At 36.7% G+C, this 27,662-nt stretch overlaps 1 protein-coding gene and 1 pseudogene across 12 annotated transcripts in view; one reads left to right on the top strand and one right to left on the bottom strand.

Moving 5' to 3' along the window:
• PICALM (phosphatidylinositol binding clathrin assembly protein) overlaps nt 1–27,662 on the top strand; it is a 175,392-nt gene that overhangs the window by 98,221 nt on the left and 49,509 nt on the right. For all 12 annotated transcript variants that reach the window (XM_077113351.1, XM_077113355.1, XM_077113350.1 and 9 more), the window contains exons 5-8: nt 6,280–6,373; nt 18,311–18,422; nt 21,241–21,347; nt 23,441–23,482. In XM_077113351.1, coding sequence (XP_076969466.1) covers nt 6,280–6,373; nt 18,311–18,422; nt 21,241–21,347; nt 23,441–23,482 — 355 coding nt within the window. The remainder of the gene's footprint in view (nt 1–6,279; nt 6,374–18,310; nt 18,423–21,240; nt 21,348–23,440; nt 23,483–27,662) is intronic.
• LOC143643891 (regulatory factor X-associated protein pseudogene) lies at nt 267–2,188 on the bottom strand (annotated as a pseudogene).

Genomic DNA, 27,662 nt, shown 5'->3' on the forward strand with positions numbered 1-27,662 from the left:
GACTGAAGAGGAACATTTTCTTTAAAAGCCATTGTAATTAAAGTGTTATTTTGGAAAGATAAGCTGATTTTTTTAAACTAATGGTGACTGGAAAGGCTCAGATGCACAAAGTGAAATATTTACTTATCCCCAAATGCATATGTACATTCACAGGAAAATGATTGTTTATGTTCTACTGGCATATCTTACCCCATTTCTCTTTAGTATAAAAATACGTTCATCTGTTACAGTAAGATAAAAAACAGAAATGGTCACGATAAGCTCCCTCACACTGTTGCTCCTAGAAGCTGCTGTCTTTGCTCCAGAAGTTGCTGGTTTAACAGTTGTTGCTATCTCTGTAAAAACTGCACTACTTCAGGAATTTTTAGCAAGGACAGTCTTTTTTGATTTAACATTTGTTCTAAAATGGTAGGCCTTGCAGGATGATTGCCAAAACATTCCATTCTTTGTTTAATAATGGCGAGAATGCTACCTGCCCTTTCCTCCTGCTTGACATCACCGTGCCACCACTCAGGGCCTGGTTGCACTTCTTCTTTTTATACTTGTCCTTGTACATCTTGTTGCAGTGCTTCTCGCACATCCACGGCTTGTGCTGCTTGGCCACCTGGCTCATGGTCTCATTGCTGCCCTCATATATGCATGTCTTGCTTGCTCCTGCACCTTGCTGCCACACAGCTCTTGCACCCCCAGTGGGGCCTCCTCTTCATCCAGCTCTTCCAGACTCACCACGCCGTCACCACCCGGCAGGTGTTTACTGTTCAGCAGGTCCACTTTATCAGCCCCTGCCTCGTCCTCAGCCCCACCTTGTCTTTGGCCCCGCTATGGGTTTGCTGGGTGCATTGCCGGCTGGGTGAGCAGCAGGCCCGGAACCTCGGCAATGCCCTTCATTTATGTGTTGCTACAATGTGCCCAGGGCCCTTGCTCCCCACCTCCCTAGCACCTGTGGGCCCAACGGTACCCTGCATATCAGGGACCCACACCATGAGAGAAAGCGGCACTAGTGTCACAGAGTGGCCTACCTGCACCTGCATGGGCAATGAGTCTCCCTTAGTTTTTTGTTTGTTTGTTGTATGGTGAGAGTCATATTTCATTCTTTTTCTATGTGACTGTCTTGTTATTGCAGCACTATTTGTTAAAATTTGTTTTTTGGCAGGGAGAAGTGCATGGGCCAGGAGTCAGACCCAGGTCTCCCACATGGCAGGCAAAAATTCTGCCACTGAAAACGCTTGCACCCCCTCCATCAGTTTTGAAGGACAGTTTGGCTCAGTACATAGTTCTTGGCTGGAAGTCTTTCTGTTTCAGGATCTTAAATATATTGTACCACTGCTCCCTAGCCTCCACAGTACCAGTTGAATAGTCCGAAATCAATCTTATGTGGTTTCCCTTGTATATAGTGGATTGTTTTTCTCTTGCCACTTAAAAGGTTTTCTGCTGCTCTTCAACATTTGAAGACTAATTAGTATGTGTTCTGGCATAGGCCTATTTGGATTTATTGTATTTGGAGTTTGTTGAGCTTCTTTGATTTGTGTATTTATGTCTTTTATAAGGGTTGGGAAGTTTTCCCCCATTATATGCTCCACTAATCTTCCTAGCCCTTTACTCTTCACTTTTCTTTCTGGGACACTGACGATTCTTATATTTGTGTGCTTTGTTTTGTCCTTCATTTCCCTGAGAGCCAATTCAAAATTTTCTGTCTTTTTCTGGCTCTTCATATCTGCTGTTGTGTGTCTCTACTATATTTTTTATTTGGTCTATAGCATCTGTAATATCTGTGATATCTGCTGTTTTCCTATTCTTTCAAATTCCTCTTTATGATCTTCTAATGTCTTCTTGATCTCCTTTATGTCATTAGCCATCCCACTGATTTTATTTAGTAGAGTTATATGGACATCTTTGATTAGTTGTTCCAAAGTCTGTGTCTCCTCTGGTGTTTTAATTTGTCATTACCCTGAGCTATATCTGTCTGCTTCTTGATATGTTTAGTGATCCTCTGTTGTTATTGAGGTATGTAAATATCTTGATAGGGTTACTTTGGAAATTGATTTCCTTCAGTAGTCTAAAACTTTGTGTTTACAGAACGGATGGGTAGCTGGATGTGGGGTGTGAAGCGGGGCACAACAGTGTGGTAACAGGTTGCAGCACAGGCATAGGCGTAGATCAGGGATGCTACACTGGTGCCTGTGAACATGGAGTGCAGGGTGTGGGGTTGTTGAGGTGTAGTGCAGGGGCCATAGGGATGGGGTACAGGTCAGGTTGGCCTTGGAGTGCAGGAACAGGGTGCAGTGTGGGGGACGCAGATGGGGGGCACTATCGGATACATACGGGCTGATGCGAAAGCATGATATGGGTGGGCGCGTGGAGCATGGGGGTCATGGGTATCAGGGTGTGGGGTACAGGGCCCAAAGGTCAGGGCATGTGGAGGTTAGGGGCATGGGTATGTCCTTGCACGGGGGAGTGATCCAAGGGGTCTGGGATGTGGATGTATGAGTGTGTAGGGGTGAGGAACTGGTTGCGGGAATTGCGGACATGGGTCAGGGGCAGGTAGTGTTGGGTGAACGGGGCCCTGGCTCAGATGTGCAGGTGTGGGGTATTGGGGCAGTGGTGCATGTGTGTGCAGGGCAGGGGTCAATGTAGCACAAATGTGTGTGCAAGCACCTGCCAGGTTTGGGAGCAGGGAGCTTGTGCCAGGGTTTGGTGCAAGGGTGTCCACTTGTGTGGGGCAGGGGTCAAGAGGTTGGTGTATGGATGTATGGGTGTCCAGCAGGGAGGAGGTGGCTGTGCATGTGTGCAGGTCTGTGAGGCATGGCCCTGGTGTGCAGTGGTCTGGGGGTCAGGGCCCAGATGTGCTCATGCACAGAGTTCAGGAGTAGCACAGCAGGGTTGTGTTTGTGTGGGCTGGGGTGTATGTGGCCCAGATGCTCAGGTCAGTGCTTGCCTAGAGCTGAGGGGGGTGGGCAGGGGGGTCATGGTGGGAGTGTGTGTGCAGATTTAGGTGGCCAGATGCTGATGTATGCATGCACTGAGCTCATGCATGGTGGAGGGGGCAAGGCGGGGTTGTGAAACAGTATAACTTGGGGGCCCATGTGGCCCAGGCATGAAGGTGAGCACTCACAGCCCTTAAGTGCAGGCAGCTGCCTGCAGCGGGGACAGAGTGGGAGTTGGGGGTGGAGGGGCTGGGTGCAGGTACTCCGATCTTGGGAGGGGTGGCGCAAGACTGTGTCTGCCCAAGAGAGGTGGGTTGAGCTAGGGCAGGCATGCACGTGGGACAGGACTCTTGGACTGTGGTGGGGGTTGGTGATGGGGTTCAGGTGCATGGGGGTGGGGGTAGTCATCGGTCATGGGACAGGGGCTAGTGCATGTGAGGGTAGCATGTTCAAGGACATGACTTACTTCCTTGTCTCCATCTCCCTGTGTGTGCACTCCTGAGGCCTCCGGACTTCTGTTCGGAAAAGGGCATTGTTAGGCTGTTTGCACTAGCTGGACAGTCTCTGGTTCTCTGTGTCTTAGTTCTTTAGCTTTTGTAACCAGGACCTCCCTATGTGGTGTAGACGACCCTCCCAGGGCACTTACACCCCGGAATTGCCATCCCAGTAGCCTTCCCATCACTTCTCTAGCTGTTCCTTGGAGCAGGGGTGAACTAAACCTATTCTATTTCACCATCTTCCTGAAACTCCCTTTCTCTGACATTTGATCTGTCAGTATTACCTAATCAGGGACCCCAGAAGAGGGTGCACACTAATTCTGCAGGGCCTTAGGATGAGGGTCAGATAAAGATGCCCAAAAAAGCCCTTAAGCACACTCTCCAAGGGTGCACTTCTCTGGCCTGCCTAACATATGTCCGTCTTTGCCCAAAAGTCTTTTAGATGGCTTCTCAGAGGTATGATTTTCATGCCTGCCGGCAGATGACACCCTTGAGCAACCTGTTCCTATTAGCCCTCAGAAGGTAGGCTATTCTTAGCTGTGGACTCCAGACAGTGGTGTAACCAGCCAAGTCTGCTAGGTTGAAACCATGGACCCTCAGTTCAAATTCGTTGGCCAAAAGCTGGAGCAATGCTAGACCATGTCCCACTCTCTTCTTGGGGGAGTGAACCTCTACTGCCCTTTCAAGTTTACTGCTGCCTGCCCTCGGTATCTGCAACCCTGAAGCTTTCTGCCTTAAGGGTATGGGGTGGGCACCAGGAGCCAGGGTTGAGAGGGATTATTCAGGGTCTCTCACCACAAGTTCTCTGTCTCTGTGCACTTTTCTGGGTATTGCACCACACTCCACTCAATCTCTAGAGCTCCAGAGCAGTTTCTCTGAATAGTTTCTGCCTGTTTTCTGTTTTCCAGTTGTTTTTCTGGAAGAAAAGTGAGCCCAGCTTCTCCCTAGTCACCCATCTTAGATCCAATAGTTGACTGTTGTTTTTTAAAGATTTCTCTTCTTAGAGCCTTTGTGTGCACACTTATGGTAATGCTCTAGTATAAAACAAGAGACTTAGGAACTGCACTGTCCAATATAGTAGTGATCACTGGATGTGTCTAAATTTAAATTTAAATTGACTAATATTTATTACAGTTAAGTAAAATTAAAAATTCAGTTCCTAAGTCTGATCAGCCGTGTTTCATAGCTCAATAGCCATATGTGGCTAGTCACTGTCATTTTGAATAGTGCATATGTAGAACATTTCCATTATTGCCAATAGTTCTGTTAGACAGCACCCTGTTAGAGAAAGGGAAAACAGCCAGCAAGTTGAGAGAGGGTCGGAATCCCTAGGTCCTGTGTGGGTGGGTTTTACCTTTGATAAAAAGAGGTACACTTCCTCCATTATAACAGAAAAAGACTAGAAAGATGTAGATTGGGTGGTGAGAAGACCAAAGATCACTTTTATGTTGGCTTCTATTTCTGAGTGAAATATTTTGAGAGTTATGAGCTGAGAATTTATGTCTTGGGTGGGGGAAGTAAGGAGAGGAGGAGTAGTGGGAGAATGATGAGTTCATTAGCGAAGGCTTAGAGAATTGCTGACAATATTAAGTCACCATTTAAGGGTGATAATCATGAATTTATGTTTATGTCAGTTTGCTCAGTTTTGTGAGCAAACAGACATCTGTGGATTAACAAACATCTTATTAAGTAGAGTTAGACTAAAGCTAGTAAAGCTTCCTACCTCTCAAAGCCCAGAGTTGTTCATTAAATTGTTGTATCCTTCAAAGCACGTGTTGCTTTTCCTAGCTTTTTTTGTTTTTTCTTGTAGCTGGGGTTGTGGTTGATGGATAGAGCATCTGTTTATAACTGGGTCATTTTTAAATTAGAGAATGCCTGCAGACTTTTGGAAGGATCTTTAGACTCTGCCAAAAGGTTATGAAAAGTACTATTTTGTAGTCTAAACCATCTGGGTTTACATAATGACCCTACCACTTATTAGTTCATTAAACTTAAAATTTCATCACACTTTGAAATGGAACAAGAATATCTGTGGGGTTTTCGTAAGGATTTGAAAAAACTGTCAAACCTTTAATACAAAGACTGATATATAAAATACACTTAATGTGAATTGTGTACCTTAGTCCTCTGTACCTCTTATGTAGTGTTTTGCATAGCATTTTGGTAAGATTCTAGTTTATTTGGTACTGTACTATTTATCTTTAGAAATGTCTGTCCTAAAGAATCTGTTTTGAAATATTTAACAAAATACGTATTATTAAAAATGTTTCTCTTAAGTAGCTTTTGTTTATTTTAATGGCCAGACAGAATACCTTGATAAATTCCCTTCATTTAATAATGATTTCAGTCATAATTTTCTTTATTACAATTCATTGCTGTTTAAATCATATATAAAACACCTTATGTACTATAAACCGTGCTCTGAGATTTGAATTCAGCTCCTGGTTTCATCATGTCCTGTTTTGTGATTAGAATAAAATGATTTTTTTTTTGTAATTTTTAAAAGCCTGTAAAAACACTGCCCTTCAGACACAAGTGGTTCTGAGGATCATATATTTTGTTATCCAAAAAGTGTACTGTAGACCTGGCTGTGTAATGTACCTTTTCTTATGTTGCATGCTTTACATTTTCCTGTTCTTGTTCTTTTTAGTTTTAAATTTATACCTTGAAATTGGAAATACAGTATTTCCTGTTATTCTGTTTTTCCCTATATGATTTCTGCTTGAGGTTTCAGGTTGTATAATGATTTAAAAATGTTAGGTTTCATAGTTTGCTTTCTGTTTAAATAGAGAAGCAGATGGGAGTTCTAAGTGTAGGTATAAATACCAAATACAGTTGTTTCTTTTTCTTTTAAACAGGGCTGATGGAGTTATGAGAACCATGAACACAGAAAAGCTCCTAAAAACTGTACCAATTATTCAAAATCAAATGGATGCACTTCTTGATTTTAATGTAAGTTGATTATACAAATGCTTTTCATAACTGAAGATTTTAAAAAGTTGGATCATTATAATTGACCAGTAGTTTTTATTCTCAAGTTTTTATAGACTCTTGTTTTTCACACTAATATCCTGTTTGACTAAGAATTTTCTTTTATAAATGTGGTCCCAAATTAAATCACTTCCCATTCTGTATTTGTTTGGATTTACCCTTAATTTATTAAGTGATTCTTCTCTAGTTTTAGAGTTTCTAATGTACAAGCTAAAGAAAGTCGTGGAGAGGTGAAGAATCTGATTAAAATCTACTTTATTTAAAAAACGTTTATTCTGCTAAAATATTTCAAACATTTTTATTCCTGAGTTTTACTGAAATATTTGTATATTTATAAGCATATAATTTATCTCCTTGCAGACAGCATTTATACTAAGACCTCTTCTATGATTTCTCCTCTTTCCCACACTGTTCTAGCCATTTTGCCACTTTTTTCTTCCAAAATAAAATTTTGAAATAAGTTCACACTTACAGAAAAGTTGCTAACCTAATAGAAAAATAATACAGAGAACTCTAGTGCTCCCCCCACTAATATACTCAGATTTACCAATTTTTAACATTTTGCTCTATTTGTTATATCATTGTTTCTCCCTACCTAGCTACTTACCTATTTATCTAATCTATCATTTTCTAATGTTTGACGGTAGGTTAAAAACATCATGCTTCTTTACCATTTAATATGTTCTAAGGACAAAGATATCCGCTGTGACCACATTAACTACAAGTATCAAGTTCCAGAAATTTAATATTGCTATAAAGTACATATGTATATTCCAATTTTTTTTGTTTGTTCTAATAATGTCCTCTTGGGCATTTTCTCCACCATTATTAGATCCAGTCCAGAATCACGTATTGCATTTAATTGTTACTGCCTTTTTAGTTTCTTTTTCTTTAAATTGTGGAAACTGTCAGGTATCAGAAAATAAAACTTAGTATACGAAATGTATTCTGTGGCATGGGGACCCCTTCGGTTTCTCTCCCTTAGCAGCTCTTCTGACAGGACCTGATATGACAGCAAGATAGTGAGCACAAACGTGCCAATACCCCACCTGCCAGAGGCTAGACCAGATAACCATGAGTATAAAGTCATGATCTGTACCAGCCTGACATCTTCTGGTGATGCCTGTGGCCACATATTACCCCCACCCCCCTTGGCACGGTTTTTTCTTTAAAACCACAAGCTGTCAGAAAGTTGGAGCCATTTTTCCTTTCTCTTTTACTAGCATGTTTCGCTGGCTCCCACCTGCTTGTTCTCCCTTTGCTCTATGTCTGTTTCTTTCTAGCAATAAATCCCTTAAGCTTTAACTCGCTACCTTATGTGGAATCCTTTAAGAACCCTGTGCCTCACAGAAACATCAACATAATATTTCACATCTTAACCACTCCCAAGCATACATTACTATGACGTAAATCGTATTCACAGGGTTATGCTACTGTCACCATTATCCATTGCCAAAACTTTTCCATCACCTCCAACTGAGATCTTGCACCCATTATCCATTTATTCTCCATTCCCTGTACCCGCTAGTCCCTCCCTGGTCCTGGTAACCTTTACTCTACTTTCTGTCCCTGAATTTGCATGTTCTTGTTATTTAATTTAACTGAGATCATACAATATTTATCCTTTTGTGTCTGGCTTATTTCGCTCAACTTGATGTCTCCAAGGTTCATCCATATTGCAGCATGCATCAGAATTTCATTCCTTTTTATGGCTGAATACTATTCCATTGTATGGATATATCACATTTTCTTTAGCCATTCATCTATTGATGCACACTTGGATTGCACCCTCCTTTTGGCTTTTGTGAACAGTGCTGTTGTAGCTGAACATTGGCATTCAGTTATCTGTTTGAGTTCCTATTCTTAATTCTTTTCAATTCTACCTAGGAGTAGAATTACCGGGTCATTTGGTAATTCTATGTTTAACTTCCTGAGGAACTGCCAAACTGTTTTCCCTATTGGCTGTACCATTTTACATTCCCAGCAGCAGGGCATGAGGGTTTATTTCAGTTTCTCCACATGCCCTCTAACAGTTATTTCCCATTTTACGTCATTTAACAATGATTAATGCTGGTGAATATCTTTTTATGTGCTTATCTGTATATCTTCTTTGGACAATTGCCTCAAGTCTGTTCCCATTTTTCATTGTTTTGTTTTTGTTTTGGTCTTTTGTTGTTTGACTAGTAGGAGATCTTGATATTAAACCCTTATTAGGTATATGATTTGTATATATTCTGTTCCATTCTGTAGATTCTCTTTTCACTTCTTATTAATGTCCCTTGAACAAAGTTTTTAATTTTGAGGAAGTCCAATTTTATCTATTTTTTCTATTGTTGCTTGTGCTATTGGTGTCATATCTGAGAATCCACATCCAGAATTGCCACATCCAAGGTTAATGAAGATTTACAAGAGTTTTGTATTTTTTAGTTTTTTTATTTCTGTCATTGACAGTTTTGTTAATTTTTGTATATTGTGTGAGATAGGGTCCTGACTTCATTCTTTGGTATGAGGAAATCCCGTTTTCCCAGCACCATTTATTGAAGAGATTATTACTTTCCCATTGAATGGACTTGGCATCCTTATCAGAAGTCAGTTGGCCATAGATGTGTGGGTTTATTTGAAGCCCTCAAATTCTATTCCATTTGCCTATGTGTTTATCCTTATGACAGTGCCATACTGTTTTCATCACTATAAAGTTTTGATATTGGGAAGTGTGAGTCCTCCAACTTTTTCTTTTTCGAGATGGTTTTGGCTCTTTGAAGCCCCTTACAGTTCCACATGAATTTGCGGATTCAGCCTTTTCATTTCTGTGCAGAGGCTGTTGAAGTTTTGATAGGATTGAATTGAACCTGTAAATTGCTTTTAGTAGTATTAGCATCTTAACAATATTAAATCTTCTAGTCCCTGAACGTGAGATATCTTGCAGTTTATTTAGGTTGTTAATTACTCTCAGCATTTTTTTTTATATAGTTTTCAACGTGCAAGGCTTTTACTAGTTAAATTTATCCCTAGATATTTTATTATTTTAGATGCTATTTTAAATGGAATGGTTTTCTTAATTTCCTTTTTCATCATTCGTTGCTGATGTATTGAAACAAAACTGGCTTTTGTGTGTTAGTTTTGTATCCTGTATCTTTGCTGAATTTAATAGCCTCTGGTAGGATTCTTGTGGATTCTTTGGGATATTCTATATATAAAATACTATCTGTGGCAGCCGGTGCCCCCCCCACGCGCGGCTTCCCGGGCCGGCTGGGAGATTTGGATTGGCATTCCCCAAGCCACGGCAGCTGGCGCTCCCACCCCCAACGCGCGGCTTCCCGGGCCGGCTGGGAGATTTGGATCGGCACTCCCCCAAGCCACATCGGCTGGCGACCCTCCCCCACAGCGAGAGCCTTCCAAAGTTAAAGGAGCCACAGCATCTTTTACTGGTGGGACCCGCAGACAGACGAGCACCACATACTAGGCAGGATAAGAAAAACAGAGCCAGAGACTTCACAGGAAAGTCTTTCAACCTGCTGGGTCCCACACCCAGGGAAATCTGATTAAATGCCCAGACGCCAGCAAAAAGTAACGGATCACACCAGGAAAATTCAAGATATGGCCCAGTCAAAGGAACAAACCAATAGCTCAAATGAGATACAGGAGCAGAGACAACTAATTCTGAATATACGAACAGAAATGGAAAACCTCTTCAAAAACCAAATCAATAAATTGAGGGAGGACATGAAGAAGGCATGGGTTGAACAAAAAGAAGCAATGGAAAGTCTGAAAAAACAAATCACAGAACTTATGGGATTGAAGGACAAAGTAGAAAAGATGGAAAAAACAATGGAAACCTACAATGGTAGATTTAAAGAGACAGAGGCTAGAATTAGTGAACTGGAGGATGGAACATCTGAATTCCAAAAAGAAACAGAAACTATAGGGAAAAGAATGCAAAAATTTGAGCAGGGGATCAGGGAATTGAATGATACTATGAAGTGCACAAATATATGTGTTGTGGGTGTCCCAGAAGGGGAAGAGAAGGGAAAAGGAGGAGAAAAACTAATGGAAGAAATTATCACTGAAAATTTCCCAACTCTTATGAAAGACCTAAAATTACAGATCCAAGAAGTGCAGCGCACCCGAAGGAGAACAGACCCAAATAGGCGTTCTCCAAGACACTTACTAGTTACAATGTCAGAAGTCAAAGAGAAAGAGAGGATCCTGAAAGCAGCAAGAGAAAAACAATCCATCACATACAAGGGAAACCCAATAAGACTATGTGTAGATTTCTCAGCAGAAACCATGGAAGCTAGAAGACAGTGGGATGATATATTTAAATTACTAAAAGAGAAAAACTGCCAACCAAGACTTCTATATCCAGCAAAATTGTCCTTCAAAAATGAGGGAGAAATTAAAACATTTTCAGACAAAAAGTCACTGAGAGAATTTGTGACCAAGAGATCAGCTCTGCAAGAAATACTAAAGGGAGCACTAAAGTCAGATACGAAAAGACAGAAGAGAGAGGTATGGAGAAGAGTGTAGAAAGAAGGAAAATCAGATATGATATATATAATACAAAAGGCAAAATGTTAGAGGAAAATGTTATCCAAACAGTAATAACACTAAATGTTAATGGACTGAATTCCCCAATCAAAAGACATAGACTGGCAGAATGGATTAAAAAACAGGATCCTTCTATATGCTGTCTACAGGAAACACATCTTAGACCCAAAGATAAACATAGGTTGAAAGTGAAAGGTTGGGAAAAAATATTTCATGCAAATAACAACCAGAAAAGAGCAGGAGTAGCTATACTAATATCCAACAAATTAGACTTCAAATGTAAAACAGTTAAAAGACACAAAGAAGGATACTATCTACTAATAAAAGGAACAATTAAACAAGAAGACGTAACAATCATAAATATTTATGCACCGAACCAGAATGCACCAAAATACGTGAGGAATACACTGCAATCACTGAAAAGGGAAATAGACACATCTACCATAATAGTTGGAGACTTCAATTCGCCGCTCTCATCGATGGACAGATCATCTAGACAGACGATCAATAAAGAAATAGAGAATTTGAATATTACAATAAATGAGCTAGACTTAACAGACATTTATAGGACATTACATCCCACAACAGCAGGATACACCTTTTTCTCAAGTGCTCGTGGATCATTCTCAAAGATAGACCATATGCTGGGTCACAAAGCAAGTCTTAACAAATTTAAAAAGATTGAAATCATACACAACACTTTCTCGGATCATAAAGGAATGAAGTTGGAAATCAATAATAGGCGGAGTGCCAGAAAATTCACAAATACGTGGAGGCTCAACAACACACTCTTAAACAACCAGTGGGTCAAGGAAGAAATTACAAGAGAAATTAGTAAATATCTCGAGGCGAATGAAAACGAAAACACAGCATATCAAAATCTATGGGGCGCAGCAAGGGTAGTGCTAAGAGGGAAATTTATTGCCCTAAATGCCTATATCAGAAAAGAAGAAAAGGCAAAATGCAGGAATTAACTGCTCAATTGGAAGAACTGGAGAAAGAACAGCAAACTAACCCCAAAGCAAGCAAAAGGAAAGAAATAACAAAGATTAGAGCAGAAATAAATGAAATTGAGAACATGAAACCAATAGAGAAAATCAATAAGGCCAGAAGTTGGTTCTATGAGAAAATCAATAAGATTGATGGGCCCTTAGCAAGTTTGACAAAAAGAAGAAGAGGACGCAAATAAATAAGATCAGAAATGGAAGAGGAGACATAACCACTGACCTCACAGAAATAAAGGAGGTAATAACAGGATACTATGAACAACTTTACGCTAATAAATACAACAATTTAGATGAAACGGACGGGTTCCTGGAAAGGCATGAACAACCAACTTTGACTCAAGAAGAAATAGATGACCTCAACAAACCAATCAGAAGTAAAGAAATTGAATTGTTATTCAAAAGCTTCCCAAAAAGAAAAGTCCAGGACCAGATGGCTTCACATGTGAATTCTACCAAACATTCCAGAAAGAATTAGTACCAACTCTGCTCAAACTCTTCAAAAAAATCAAAGTGGAGGGAAAGCTACCTAATTCATTCTATGAAGCCAACATCACCCTCATACCAAAACCAGGCAAAGATATTACAAAAAAAGAAAACTACAGACCAGTCTCTCTAATGAATATAGATGCAAAAATCCTCAACAAAATTCTAGCAAATTGAATCCAGCAACACATTAAAAGAATTATACATCATGACCAAGTAGGATTCATCCCAGGTATGCAAGGATGGTTCAACATAAGAAAATCAATTAATGTAATACACCACATCAACAAATCAAAGCAGAATAATCACATGATCATCTCAATTGATGCAAAGAAGGTATTTGACAAGATTCAACATCCTTTCCTGTTGAAAACACTTCCAAAGATAGGAATACAAGGGAACTTCCTTAAAATGATGAGGGAATATATGAAAAACCCACAGTTACTATCATCCTCAATGGGGAAAAATTGAAAACTTTCCCCCTAAGATCAGGAACAAGACAAGGATGTCCATTATCACCACTGTTATTCAACATCGTGTTGGAGGTTCTAGCCAGAGCAATTAGACAAGAAAAAGAAATACAAGGCATCAAAATTGGAAAGGAAGAAGTAAAACTATCACTGTTTGCAGACGATATGATACTACATGTCGAAAACCCAGAAAAATCCACAACAAAACTACTAGAGCTAATAAATGAGTACAGCAAAGTAGCAGGTTACAAGATCAATATTCAAAAATCTGTAGCATTTCTATCCACTAGCAATGAACAAGCTGAGGGGGAAATCAAGAAAGGAATTCCATTTACAATTGCAACTAAAAGAATAAAATACCTAGGAATAAATTTAACTAAAGAGACAAAAAACCTATACAAAGAAAACTACAAAAAACTGTTAAAAGAAATCACAGGAGACCTAAATAGATGGAAGGGCATACCATGTTCATGCATTGGAAGACTAAATATAGTTAAGATGTCAATCCTACCTAAATTGATTTACAGATTCAGTGCAATACCAATCAAAATCCCAATAACTTATTTTTCAGAAATAGAAAAACCAATAAGCAAATTTATCTGGAAGGGCAGGTTGCCCCGAATTGCTAAAAGTATCTTGAGGAAAAAAAAATGAAGCTGGAGGTCTCACGCTGCCGGACTTTAAGGCATATTATGAAGCCACAGTGGTCAAAACAGCATGGTATTGGCATAAAGATAGATATACCGACCAATGGAATCGAATAGAGTGCTCAGATATAGACCCTCTCATCTATGAACATTTGATCTTTGATAAGGCAGTCAAGCCAACTCACCTGGGACAGAACAGTCTCTTCAATAAATGGTGCCTAGAGAACTGGATATCCATATGCAAAAGAATGAAAGAGGACCCGTATCTCACACCCTATACAAAAGTTAACTCAAAATGGATCAAAGATCTAAACATTAGGTCTAAGACCATAAAACAGTTAGAGGAAAAGGTAGGGAGAGATCTTATGAATCTTACAATTGGAGGCGGTTTTATGGACCTTAAACCTAAAGCAAGAGCACTGAAGAAAGAAAGAAAGAAATGGGAGCTCCTCAAAATTAAACACTTTTATACATTAAAGAACTTCATCAAGAAAGTAGAAAGCCTACACAGCCTACACAATGGGAGACAATATTTGGAAACGACATACCGGATAAAGGTATAGTATCCAGAATTTATAAAGAGATTGTTCAACTCAACAACAAAAAGACAGCCAACCCAATTACAAAATGGGAAAAAGACTTGAACAGACACCTCTCAGAAGAGGAAATACAAATGGCCAAAAGACACATGAAGAGATGATCAATGTCCCTGGCCATTAGAGAAATGCAGATCAAAACCACAATGAGATATCATCTCACACCCACCAGAATGGCCATTATCAACAAAACAAAACATGGCACGTGCTGGAGAGGATGTCGAGAAAGAGGCGCACTTATCCACTGTTGGTGGAAATGTCAAATGGTGCAACCACTGTGGAAGGCAGTTTGGCGGTTCCTCAAAAAGCTGAATATAGAATTGCCATACGACCCAGCAATACCATTGCTAGGTATCTTCTCAAAGAACTTATTGCAAAGACACAAACGGACATTTGCACACCAATGTTTATAGCAGCATTATTTACAATTGCAGAGAGATGGAAACAGCCAAAATGTCCATCAACAGACGAGTGGCTAAACAAACTGTGGTATATACATACGATGGAATATTATGCAGCTTTAAGATAGAATAAACTTATGAAGCATGTAATAACATGGATGGACCTAGAGAACATTATGTTGAGTGAGACTAGCCAAAAACTAAAGGACAAATACTGTATGGTCCCACTGATGTGAACCGACATTCGAGAATAAACTTGGAATATGTCTTTGGTAACAGAAACCATCAGGAGTTAGAAACAGGGTAATACAATGGGTAATTGGAGCTGAAGGGTTACAGACTGTGCAACAGAACTAGATACAAAAACTCAAAAATGGACAGCACAATACTATCTAATTGTAATGTAATTATGTTAAAACACTGAATGAAGCTGCATCTGAGCTATAGTTTTTGTTTGTTTGTTTTTTGTTTTTTCCTTTTTATATATATATATATATATTTATTTATTTTTATTTTTATTTTTTTCTCTATTTCTATATCTTTTTCTGTTGTTTTGCTAGTTCTTTTCCTAAATCGATGCAAATGTACTAAGAAATGATGATCACACATTTATGTGATGATATTAAGAATTATTGATTGCATATGTAGAATGGAATGATTTCTAAATGTTGTGTTAGTTAATTTTTTTTAATTAATAAAAAAATACTATCTGTGAATAAAGATAGTTTTACTACTTCTTTTCCAATTTGGATGCCTTTTCTTTTTCTTGTCTAAATTGCTATTTTTTGAGCTGGCAGTACAATGTTGAATAGCATTGATGAAATGGTCATGCTTGTCTTGCTTCTCATCTTAGTGGAAAAGCTTTTAGTCTTTCACTGTTGAATATTATCTTAACTGTGGGTTTTTCATAAATGCTCTGTATCATGTTGATGGTACTCCACTTTCTTTTGATAATAACTTTTAGAGTTTAAAAATGTCTAAGAGTTTTCTTTATAAATTGCGTACTTAATGTTTCATTTTTGTTTGCTTTGTAGGTCTCATAGTGCAACAATTCTGAAATAAATTATATTATGTTTAATAATCTGTTATGTAGCTACTGCTCGAAGGCATTTTTTTTCTGGGATTTTTGTTTTAATGGCAATTACTTGAACCACATTGCCAGCTTTGATTTGTTTATAATATTTTAGATGTTAGCATTTTCAAATCGTCTTTTCTGAGGGACATCTGTCATAAGACATTTTATTTTAGAACTTATAAGAATAAGTTAGTGAGTGAAACTGTGACAATTCGTATTGAAAGTGAGTTTTCCTTTAACTTGTGCTATTGATTGTAGTTTTAAACTTCCAAAGGGCAGGGACCAGGCCTGCTTTGTTTTCTACTATTTACCCAGTAACTAGTAGTGTATGGCAGTAAATATTCAATGAATGAATCCTGTAGGTGCTTCATAGTTCAGAGCAGAGGTTATCAAAATTTAGTCCGTTTTAGTTTCCTTGGCTGCTCAAGCAAATATCATGAAATGGATCAAGTTTAACAGTGGAAATTTATTTGCTTGTGGTTTTGAGGTTAGAAAAAATGCAAATCAAGGTATCATCAAAGTGGTGCTTTCTTTCTGAAGACTGTGGCATTCTGGGGCTGGCTGCTGGTTATTCTTGGTCCTTAACTTGTCACATGGCGAGCGAGGCACGTCGTGTGGCTCTATTGTTTTCTCCCTTTTCTTCCCGGTTCCATTGATGTTCTATTTCTGACTGCTTCCTCTTGCTTTCTCGAAGTCTGAATTTCATTCTACTTATAAAAGACTCCAGTAATAAGAATAATACCTGTCACAATTGAGGTTGGCCACAATTTAACTACATAACCTCATTAAAAGGTCCTACTTACAATAAATTCACACCCACAGGAATAGATTAGGTTTAAGAACATGTTTTTCTATGGTACGTATACCTGTAAACCACAGCAGGTCCGCTGCCTGTTTCTCTTTGGTCTATAAGCTAAGAATGATTTTTACATTTTTAAATGCTAGGAAAATAAAGAATATTTTGTGACATATGAAAATTATATGAAATTCAGATTTGTGCCCATATGTAATAGTTTTATGAGCACTACCATGTTCATTGAGTTACGTATTTTCTGTGACTGCTTTCATGCTATAGCAGTAGAGTTGAGTAGTTATGACAAAGACCATATGACCTGCAGAGACTAAAATATTCTCTATTTGGCCCTTTCCAAAAAAATGTTTGTAGACCTCTTATCTATACAGGAAATTGATGTAACTATAGGGCATTATTTTGGTTTGTATAGTGGCTCAGAGGTTCAACTATGATTGTCTTTCACTTAACATATTGTAAGACATCTTTATAGAATTATTTATTATTTTCAGTGTCTGTAAACAGTTTACCTGATCCTCCTGTTGATGGATACTGAGTTTTCCCAATTTTTTTATCCTATGCATGCCGCACTTAAATACCTGTGTGTATTTGTACATGTCTATCAAGACATTTGTAAACCCATTTCTGTGGAACTGATGCATAGAAAACGAATTTGGTAATTCAAGGAGTATACACACTAAAGTTTTTAGTGAATGTTGCCAACTTCACTGCAAAAATATTGATTCAGTCACTTGTCTACAGAGTATGAGAGTACCTGTTTTTCTTCATCCTTATTGGCACTAACTGATACCTTTTATTTTGATCCCTTCTTATTTGCTGCTCAAGAATAAATATTTCACTATTTTTACTTTATTTTAATTTGCCTGGTTGGTGAAGTTGAACTTCTTTTCACATGTTATTAGCCATATGTATTTTTTTATTTTGTGAATTTTCTGTCATTTGGTTTATTGATTTATTAGAGTTCTCTTTATAAAATAGAATTCAACCTTATTGTATATTCTATAAGTAATTTTTACCAGTTTCTTATTTATCTTTGAGCTTTACACTTATGTTTTGATACATCTGATGATATAAGTTAATTGTCATATAGATTTTTCTGTTATCTTTAAAAGAGCTGAAAGTTACTTTGTTTGGTCATTTTATTATTTCCTGAGCTAAAATTAGAGGTATTTCCAGTATTCTTTATGGAAAGTTGAGTGCAAATTTTTTGGTAACCAAATAATTTTTTTAAAAAATAAATATTGATCACTTATGTGCTAGGCAATACACTAGGCTCTTTATAATTATATCATTTAATTCTCACAGTAACTGTGTAAGGTCGAGGTATTATTACCATTTTAAAAATGAGTTTAATTGTAATATTGGGAAAGTGTATATTTTTTAAAAATAAATGTCTTCTGCATAGTTTAGCTCAGAGCCTTGATGATTATAGTAGCCAATTTAATCAATACTTATTGCTTTTAAAATATTACAAAATCTTTCATGTGTCATGGTGAGCTTCCCATCCAAAAAATAGGCTTTATTTTGCAATTCGAATTATTTAAAGTTGAGTGAGTAGACATAGCCTAGGAATTTTAAGAGTTAAAGGGTAAATGACATCACCTTTGTCTGTAATGATTTATTTCTGGCTTCTTTGAAGAATGCTGCAGAATTTTTGTTTCATGACTTTTATATAAATTTGAACCATTTTACCGAGATTTTTGTTCTATTTGGCTATAACTCTGATTGTAAAAATAAATGTTCTTTTTCTTTAATATGCCTAGATGTGTGAATTTACTGTATTTTAATTTGAAGGAAGTTTTTATGTTAGTGCTATTTAAAGCCTAAGATTAGCTAATCTTATTTTCCAAATTTTCACAGGTTAATAGCAACGAACTTACAAATGGGGTAATAAATGCTGCCTTCATGCTCCTGTTCAAAGATGCCATTAGACTGTTTGCAGCATACAATGAAGGAATTATTAACCTGTTGGGTAAATACTATTGTAGCCTAAAAGCATTTTGTTTCTTTTCTTGTGACATATAGACAAATAATATTGGCCACGTTATTATTAAAGCTGCTTTAAAAAGTAATTGAGAATTATTCCTACCTTGTAATAGATTATTTGGAGAAAAGAATTTTATACCTTGTTACACATGCTTAAGTAATCAAATACTTTTTACAGAATGCTCAGCTAGATGAACTTATCACATTAATTTTTAAAAATATAAAAACCCATAAAATTTAAGTTGGAATTTTTCTGACCCAGAAAAGCTTATTTCCTCATAATTTACTCCATAATAAACTTTGATTATAAAATTGATAATGTTTCTGAATTTAATTTTAAAAGCTATAATTTAAAATACATTAAGCATTTATTTTTATCAGTGCCTTCCACTTTTTTGTTTACTTTTTAAAACAGCTTTATTATCATTCACATATTGTATAGTTCATTCATTTTAAGTATAAATGTAATGGTTTTGGATTATTCACAGAGTTGCACAACAATACATTTTAGAACATTTGCACCCCTCCTCCCTAACAAAACCCCTATGCCCATTAAACAGTTACTCCCCGTTCGCCCACCCCCCCCCCCCCCCCCCCCGCCTAGACTTTTGGCAACCATTAATTAACTTTCTATCTCTATGAATTTATATACTCTTGACATTTCATATAAATGGAAGCATACAATATATGTTATTTTTTTAAATGGCTTTTATTGTTAAATATACATACGCAATGATTTTCAAGTACACTTCAACAAATAGTTACAGAACAGATTTCACATTGTTATAGGTTACCATTCCACTGTTTCAGATTTTTCCTTCTAGCTACTCCAAAACACAGGAGGCTAGAATAAATTTTTTTTTTTTACTTTTTCATGAAAAATAACATGCATACAAAAAAGCAATAAATTTCAAAGCACATTGCAACAATTAGTTGTAGAACAGATATCAGAGTTTGGTATGGGTTACAATTCCACAACCTTAGGTTTTTCCTTCTAGCTGCTCTAAGATACTGGAGACTAAAGGAAGTATCAGTATAATGATTCAGCAATCATACTTATTTATTAAACCTTACCTTCTCTGTATAACTCCACCATCACCTTTAATCATTCTCCCACTCTTCAGGGGTATTTGGACTATGCCCATTCTTCCTTTCTCATGTTGGAAGAGCTGTCAGTAAAAAGGGGGTAGGAAGGTGGAGGTGCTTGATGTTCTGTAAAGGCTGGCTCCTCTAGGTTCAGGACTTATCTGGTCCAGGGACCCAACTGTGGGTTGTAGGTTTCTGGGAAATTATCCTAGTGCATGGAACCTTTGTGGAATCTTACATATTGCCCTAAGTGTTCTTTGGGATTGGCTGGAATGGTTTTGGTTGGGGTTTGGCAAATTATGAAAGGTAGCAATGTCTAGCTGAAGTTTGCATAAGAGTAACCCCCAGAGTACCTCTCGACATTATTTGAACTCTCTCAACCACTGATGCTGTATTTGTTACACTTCTTTCCCTCCTTTTGTTCAGAATGACATTGTTGATCCCATCTGACCAGGGCCAGACTTATTCCTGGGAATCATCTCCCATGCTGCCAGGAAGATTTTTACCCCTGAATGTCATGTCCCACATAGGGGAGAGGGCAATAGTTTCACTTGCAGAGTTGAACTTAGACAGAATGAGGCCACATCTGAGCATGAAAGATTCTTAGGCACACCGATAGGTAGGCTGAGCTTCTCTACTACATACATAAACTTCACAAGAGCAAGCATCAAGATCAAGGGCTTGGCCTGTTGATTTGGGTGTCCCTAATGTTTGACACAGTATCAGGGATTTCCCTGGTGATAAAGTTTAATAGTTCCATACTTTTTCTCCTACTCCTCAAGGAATTTTGCCAATACTTTTTGATTATCTGCTTGATATACTCTGGGATGTATTCTGTTATTACATTTAGCTAGCTACACAGGATTCAAGACCCATATTCTTATTCTGCGATACTTCTACTTTTGAGGCACTTTAGGAATTCATGGTGCTTTGTTGTATATTTGGTATATATAGAATGTAATCAGATTTGCCTAGAAAATGCTCATGTATTTCAGTGGAATTTGGATGAAGTAAACAAGTACAGCAAAGGATGCTGAATACTGAGTGTCATATGTCAATGTGACTCCAGTATTGCTGATTCACTGTACCCCTCACCCCCCTTTTTTTATTTATTTAAATCTTTTTTATTTTTTTAAGCCTGAACTCATCCAGGGTTTTAATCCAAGGGAATAAAGAAATTTTGCTTATTCCACAAGTGAAAAATGATTTCTTTTTCTTTAAAACTTTTGGAAGGCATGGTTTTTCATCCTATGATTAATATAAATTAAGCTCATTGCTACTGTTTTTATATTAAATTTACATTAATTTATATTAAATGTTTCCAAGGGACATTTAGACATTGTGAAGTTGCCATCTTCATTAAAGTTACTAGGATAAGACTACTTGGAAATAGATGTTGGTGCTGTTTTGACTGGAGTAAAATATCATATGTGTTTACATGCAAATACATATTTAGGGAACCGTGAGGAAAGAAGCATTATAGAACAAACTAGTAATGTAAGTAAAGTCAAATAATTTTTATATTTTTAATATAATAGTTTAAATAATTATTCTAATTTTCTTTTAATGTCTAAGCTAATATAACATTGGTATTTTCCTGGGATGTGTGTATATACTGTCAGAAACCTGTACAATCTCTTAGGAGCTCTTATTTAATCTTTTTCATTTTTGACGTATTTTGGTGTGAATAAAAGTATTTTTAAATCTATTTTTGGCAGAAAAATATTTTGATATGAAAAAGAACCAGTGCAAAGAAGGTCTTGACATCTATAAGAAGTTCTTGACTAGGATGACAAGAATCTCAGAGTTTCTCAAAGTTGCAGAGGTATACTATCTTTAAGTGAATTTACTTTCTAACTTTCTTTTTTTTAAAAAAAACAAAAACCTTTAAGTGTGGCATTTGAAGAAAACACTTAGTATCCAGACAAAAGAAATGTTTTAGTAAGGTATATAATAAATTTTATCAACCTTATGTATTGAATTCTGTGCTGTATGATGTAATATTGAGTAAAATACATTCTATGATAATGAATTCAATATTAAATATCAGCAGATAATCTAATTTTAAACCTTTTACTTGTATAAAATTAGGTAGGTGGTATACTGGAATTAACAGTGTATTTTAGGAGATTTTCTGTGTTACATGTGGTAGAGAATATTCAATGTCAGTGCAAATCTGTTTTCTCCAGTGGCATTTTCAGTTGGTGCCACATGGTTCAAAATGTTTTCATTGCCTTCAGAAATGAATTTGCTATAGTTGTTGTTTGGCTCTCATTGGTTGTGGAAACCACTAATGGAGGCTATAAGATAATATGTTTTTGCAAATCTGTTTTAAAAATAATTTTCTGAAATTGTCACAGAGGGTTGTTATGGTAATGTTGGCAGGCATTTTTTTTTTTGGTAGCAGAGAGGCAGCTTTAAGATTTTCTTCCTCTACCCTCTTCCCAGTCATCCCCAGAGATGTCTTATAGGATAATTCCGGAATTTGATTAGGCTAATATTGCTTAATTATATCAAGATCATTATTCTGGAACTAGCAGGTTGGTGATTCTAGGCTCTATATTGCCATAGTAATATTTCATTTTATTCTGTTGTAGTCAATAAGATGGAACAGGCTAACGAAACCTTTGAAGAAAATAATCAGCTGTTTCCTAAAGTCTGCTTGAATTCTTTTGGATTTAAAATATCTCTCAAGGAGAATTTCATTTCTGTAGAATCAATCATGTACTTGACTTAAACCATAAGAAGAAATTATTTATGCTATAACTCCAGTAAATTCTTTAAAGAAGTTTTAATTTGTTAATTTTCCCATTAGCCTTTTAAATTCTTTGCATTTGGTAGTTACAGTTACCTCCTTAAGTTTTAAGCCCTTTTCTTTACATTTATCTTCAGATCTGCTTGCTTTACTCTGAGATAAACTAGACCATGTATCTCATATGATTTGAGAGATATGACTCCCCGTTATAAAGTATTCTGTCCTGAGGCTATGTTTTGCAGCTCACGCTTTCATTGTTAAGAGATCTTAGTTCTTGGCATAAAGACGAGAGTAACCTCTTCAAATACGTATGAAGGGGACAAATGTATTAGATTGTGATTACCCACTAACATCTTAGTATGCATTAGATTATCAGATTTTCTACTGGCATCATTCTGGAACTGGTCCCTGAGAAATTGGGTAAAAGGAAGAGAGAATGGTTAGTAAGTGAAGCATACCCACAGGAGAGAAGAGTTTTCCAATTTGGGTGTCAGTGTAGGTACACTTTTTACCTTTTTTCCTGGAAATTACACAGTGCCTGGCTTTTCATAAAAGTGAGTTGGCAGTGCTTTGTTGGAGACAGTTACATCCTGGTTAGATATCACTTGCCATTTATGTAAGAACCTGGCCTACCTGACAGAACATCAGGTTTAAAACAGTGTTATCTACATGATGACCAGGGAGATCATACTTGATGGAGAGAGAATGTTAGTGTCATCAGGTTGGTTCTTTAACTGCTTCTTATACCACAAGGAACTTGTTCATGGTTAGCCTTTCCCATTCCTGCCAGTTATTTTTATCCTGTGACCTAAAGAAATGGATTTTTCAGATTTTGATAAGGTATCTTATATATAGGTGCTCAGAAGGCATGGTGATCTCTTAATAGTCTGTTTAAGCCAAACTTAATAGACAACCTTAATAATCTTGTTGGACTTCCACCTTCATTCAGTTCCCCTTCTGCTGCAACTTTTAGAGTCCTCAGATAGCATCTAATCTACTAGAGTTAATGAATCTCATCTTTGGAAATTAAATTTTCTTCTGATTATATTTTATCTAAAATAGTATTCTTATTACCAGCTATACATGTCATTTTCCTAAATTTTATTTATAAAGCATTTTTATTTTACTTTATCTATTAAATGCAATGCTTCTTCTTCTTACAGCAAGTTGGAATTGACAGAGGTGATATACCAGATCTTTCACAGGCAAGTATATTATTATAATATCCGTTCACTGACAGCTGGGTACTGCTAGGTATGAAAGGTACAAAGATGAATAATATATAGCCTTTAATGTCAGGGAGATCAATAAAATTTTTTTGACAGATTTAAGCATATTGATATATTGTTTGAGATTGTTCTAACATTATGACCACAGAATGGTCTAAACACCTCTTATATTGATCAGTATAGCCACTATCAAACCATTTCATTTCATTTATTGAGGTTTTAGGCAAAGAGTGTGAGCCTTGTGACGTTTGTATTCACTTTTATTCTCTCCCATCATTAAAAACAGACAAAAACCAAAAATCATACCGTTAGAACTAAACTTAGAGAATAGTATTTGAAAAATCGTATTTTTTTCACTATGCCCTCAGAGAATTATTTTATTCAAAATTTATTTTTATTCCCCCTTTAAACCTTCTGCTTTGGCTATTTGACATAGGTAGGATTATTAGAGATAAAACTTCAAAATAAAATAGAGTTAAGAAGCAGGCTTACAGGCAAGGTTCCCTTAGTTTGAGTCCTGCCTCTGCCACTAGGTGGGCTATAACTTTAGGCAAGTACTCGGTGCTTCAATTTCTTGTTTGTAAAATGGAAATATTATAGTACCTACCTCTTAAATTTGGTCCAAGGACTTAAATGAGTAAGCTGGAAATGAGTTGAATAGTAAGTATTCAATAAATGTTAGCTATTATTATATTGTCTTTATCATCATCTTCAAAAAAGTTTTGGAAAGAACTGTATCTGCATTTTCTTCTCATTTATTCTCAGTGTTTTGCCTACTGAATTTTAATAATGAAAGTACCCAGCATAAAGTATCCATCTAATACTTGTATTTCCTCTACTTAATAGTTAACATCTCATTACCTTGTTTTGAATTAACTGGGACATCTCTTTTTTAATTAATCAAGTAATTTTTATTTTGAAAAATAACTTGTATACAAAAAAGCAATAGATTTCAAAGCATACTGCAACAATTAGTTATAGAACAGGTTTCAGAGTTTGGTGTGGGTTACAGTTCCAGAATTGTTAGGTTTTTCCCTCCTAGCTGTTGCAAGACACTGGAGACTAAAAGAAATATCAATGTAATAATTCAGCAGTCATATTCATTTGTTAAAGCCTATCTTCTCTGTTATAACTCCACCTTCTCCTTTGATCCTTCTTCCAATCCTTGGGGGCTATTTGGACTATACCCATTCTAATTTCTTCATCTTGGAAAGGGCTGTCGATAATATGGGATAGCAGGGTGGAACTAGTTGATATTTTGGACAGACTTGCCTTTCTGGGTTTCAGAACTTATCTGGCCTAGGAATCCTTTTGGAGATTGTAGGGTTCTGGAAAGTAATCACAGTCCATGAAACCTTTATGGAATCTCAGGTCGAGCCTTAGGTTGGGGTTTGGAAGAAAACCATGGTAAATATCAATATCTAGCTGAAGCTTGCATAAGAGTAGCCTCTAGAATAGCCTCTGGACTCTATTTGAACTCTCTCTTAGCCACTGATACCTTATTTGTTACAATTCTTTTCCCCCTTTTGATCGAGAATGTGTTGTCACTGTGCCAGGGCCAGGTTCATCCCTGGAAGTCCTATCCCACATTGCCAGGGGGAGTCTCACCCCTGGATGTCTTGTCCCACATAGTGGATCGAGTAATGATTTTACTTGCAGAGTTGCGCTTAGTGAAAGAGAGACCATATCTGAGAAACAAAAGAGATTTTCTGAAAGTAGCTCTTAGGCACAACTATAGGACGGCTTAGCTTCACAGGAATTAGCTTCACAGGAGCAGGCCTCAAGATCAAGGTCTTGGCCTATCGATTTGAGTGTCCCTAATGTTTGACGCAGTATCAGGGGTATCCCTGGTGGTAAAGTTTAATAGTTCCATATCTTTTCTCTCATCGTTCAAGGGACTTTGCCAATACTTTTTTCTTTCCTTTAAGTTTTTGTTTATTATTGGCAGTAGTACTATATTCTGTTTATTTTAAAGCTTACAGTTTTAACCTAAGCACAAGCATGCACAAACTAGAAATCCTAATGAGGGCGCTCTGTATGCTATTTTTTTTTTCTTACTGTTACTTGTTTGTTCAATATTTTCAATTTTACCAATCTGGTGCATTAAAGTAAGAAATCTTTGTTTCAATTTACAGTTTGAAATGTCTTTTCATAGGTTTATTCACCATTCGTGGTTCCATTTGGTTAAAGATTTTGTTCATATCTTTTGTTAATTTTTTTGATGAGATGGAGGATCTTTTAAATACTCTCTTGTTAATGGTATTTATTGTGTTTCTCTGTACTCGCTGTTCTGGTTTATTCCTCTGATCTTAAGACTTAAGAGTATGCAATAGATTTATTTATAGATTATAGACATTATTCTGGTCTAAATGTGTGAAGAGTTATTGCTTGAATATAAATTGATTTGGTAGCTTCAGATTTTTCCCTAGTACCCACCCCATTTGTCATGTCACCTTCCCCCCTATATTTTGTTTTAAAAAGCATCTGCTTCAGGCCAGACCTAGAAGTTACAGGCTATCTTCCTGTGTCTGTCCTTTAATAGTAATGGTGTTGGTTCTGGGTAAGTTTGGTGTAGTTCCCTTCTTTCCCCCTTCTCCCCCCCGTTGATATCCCTGAGCAGAATTGCTAGGCATTCTTTGAGGATTCAGAAAATTTTCAAAAGTGAACTGAAATCAAGCTGTTTACACTTTTAAGGAAAATGGTGGTAATGCAAAAGAATGGAAATTTCAGATTTTTTTTCTATGTCATAAATTGCTCTTTTTAACATGTGAAACTTTACATTTCCTATAGTGTTTGCTATGTGGGTTTACTTTTAAAGAATATTTAGAAGGGATTTTAGACATGGTTTATCTTTATCATAACTTGATAGTTTACTCTTTTTAAGCCTATAGCTTAAACTCTTCAGAGAAAAGTTTCAATGACCACAGTTTTAATTAAGGATTCTATAGCAAAAAATTTAAATATGTAGGCTCTAAGGTTAGATGTGCCTTAGATCTTACCTTGGCTCCTGCCATGTCTCAGAAATTTGATCTTGGACTAGTTACTTAATTTTCACCATCTCAAGTTGTTTTTCTATAAAATGAGTGTACTAGTAAAAGTCTACCTCATAGATTTATGATTACCTGCAAGGTTGATAGCTCAATGTCATGTTATACCAGCTTTCTAAGTATTAATCGCTATCATCGTCATCACCTCTGCCAATAGCTCCTTGAACAGTGCTTTGCCTACCAATTTAGCAAGCATTGTATTGGGGAAGGGGAGGTAGTACACAAGTGTTCTCACAGAAGTCAATCTTACAAGCCAGTATTTTTGCTTTTAAATGTTTTTTTTTTTTTTTTTTTTTTGCTACATCTGCTTTATGCCGAGGTCTTAGAGAAAATACTGCAGGAAGGAAATTGTTCAGGTCATAATTGGTAGAAAAATTAGCTAGACACTGGCTCTTATAACTGTTTTTACCCTCTAATCCAGAAGCTATCTTAAATCCTAAAGAATATTTAAAGAAGTAAATGCCACTGATGGCATTTGTTTCACTTAAAGTTATGCGCTCTGAAATGAAAGTTAATTCTTTGTATTAGTTGAGATTTAACATATAGCCTGAGTTTAAAAACTAGTCTTCCTTTTTTTTCTAAAGAAAATTGAGGTAAACATTCTTTTCATTTGATTTTGATAAGTGTAAACATTTATGTAACCAACACACCATTCAAGATACAGAGCAGTTCAATTGCCCAGAAAGTTTCCTCGACTCCCTCCAGTCACTTGCTGTCCTCTCCATACACAGCCATTGTTTTGATCAATAGCACAGTTTTATCAATTCTTGAACTTAATGGAGTCATATGACTTTTGTATCTGGCTTCTTTTTTCATAATGTTTTGAGATTTGTTTGTGTTGTTGAATGTACAATTAATATATACTTACTTATTGCTGAATTATATACTTAACTTTATAAAAAACTATCATATTTTGCAAGATGGTTGTATTCCCACCAGCAATGTATAAAAGTTCCAATTGTTCCATATCCTTACCTATATTTAATTTTGCTAGTCTGTTTAATTTTAGCCTTTCTAGTGGTTGAGAAGTTTTATCACATTATGATATTAACTTACATTTTCCTGATGCTAGTCTTGTTTCATTTATCAATAATTATTCAGAAGGTAAT

The sequence above is a fragment of the Tamandua tetradactyla genome, chromosome 8, assembly GCF_023851605.1.
Source record: "Tamandua tetradactyla isolate mTamTet1 chromosome 8, mTamTet1.pri, whole genome shotgun sequence".
In the NCBI taxonomy this organism is placed as follows: domain Eukaryota; kingdom Metazoa; phylum Chordata; class Mammalia; order Pilosa; family Myrmecophagidae; genus Tamandua; species Tamandua tetradactyla.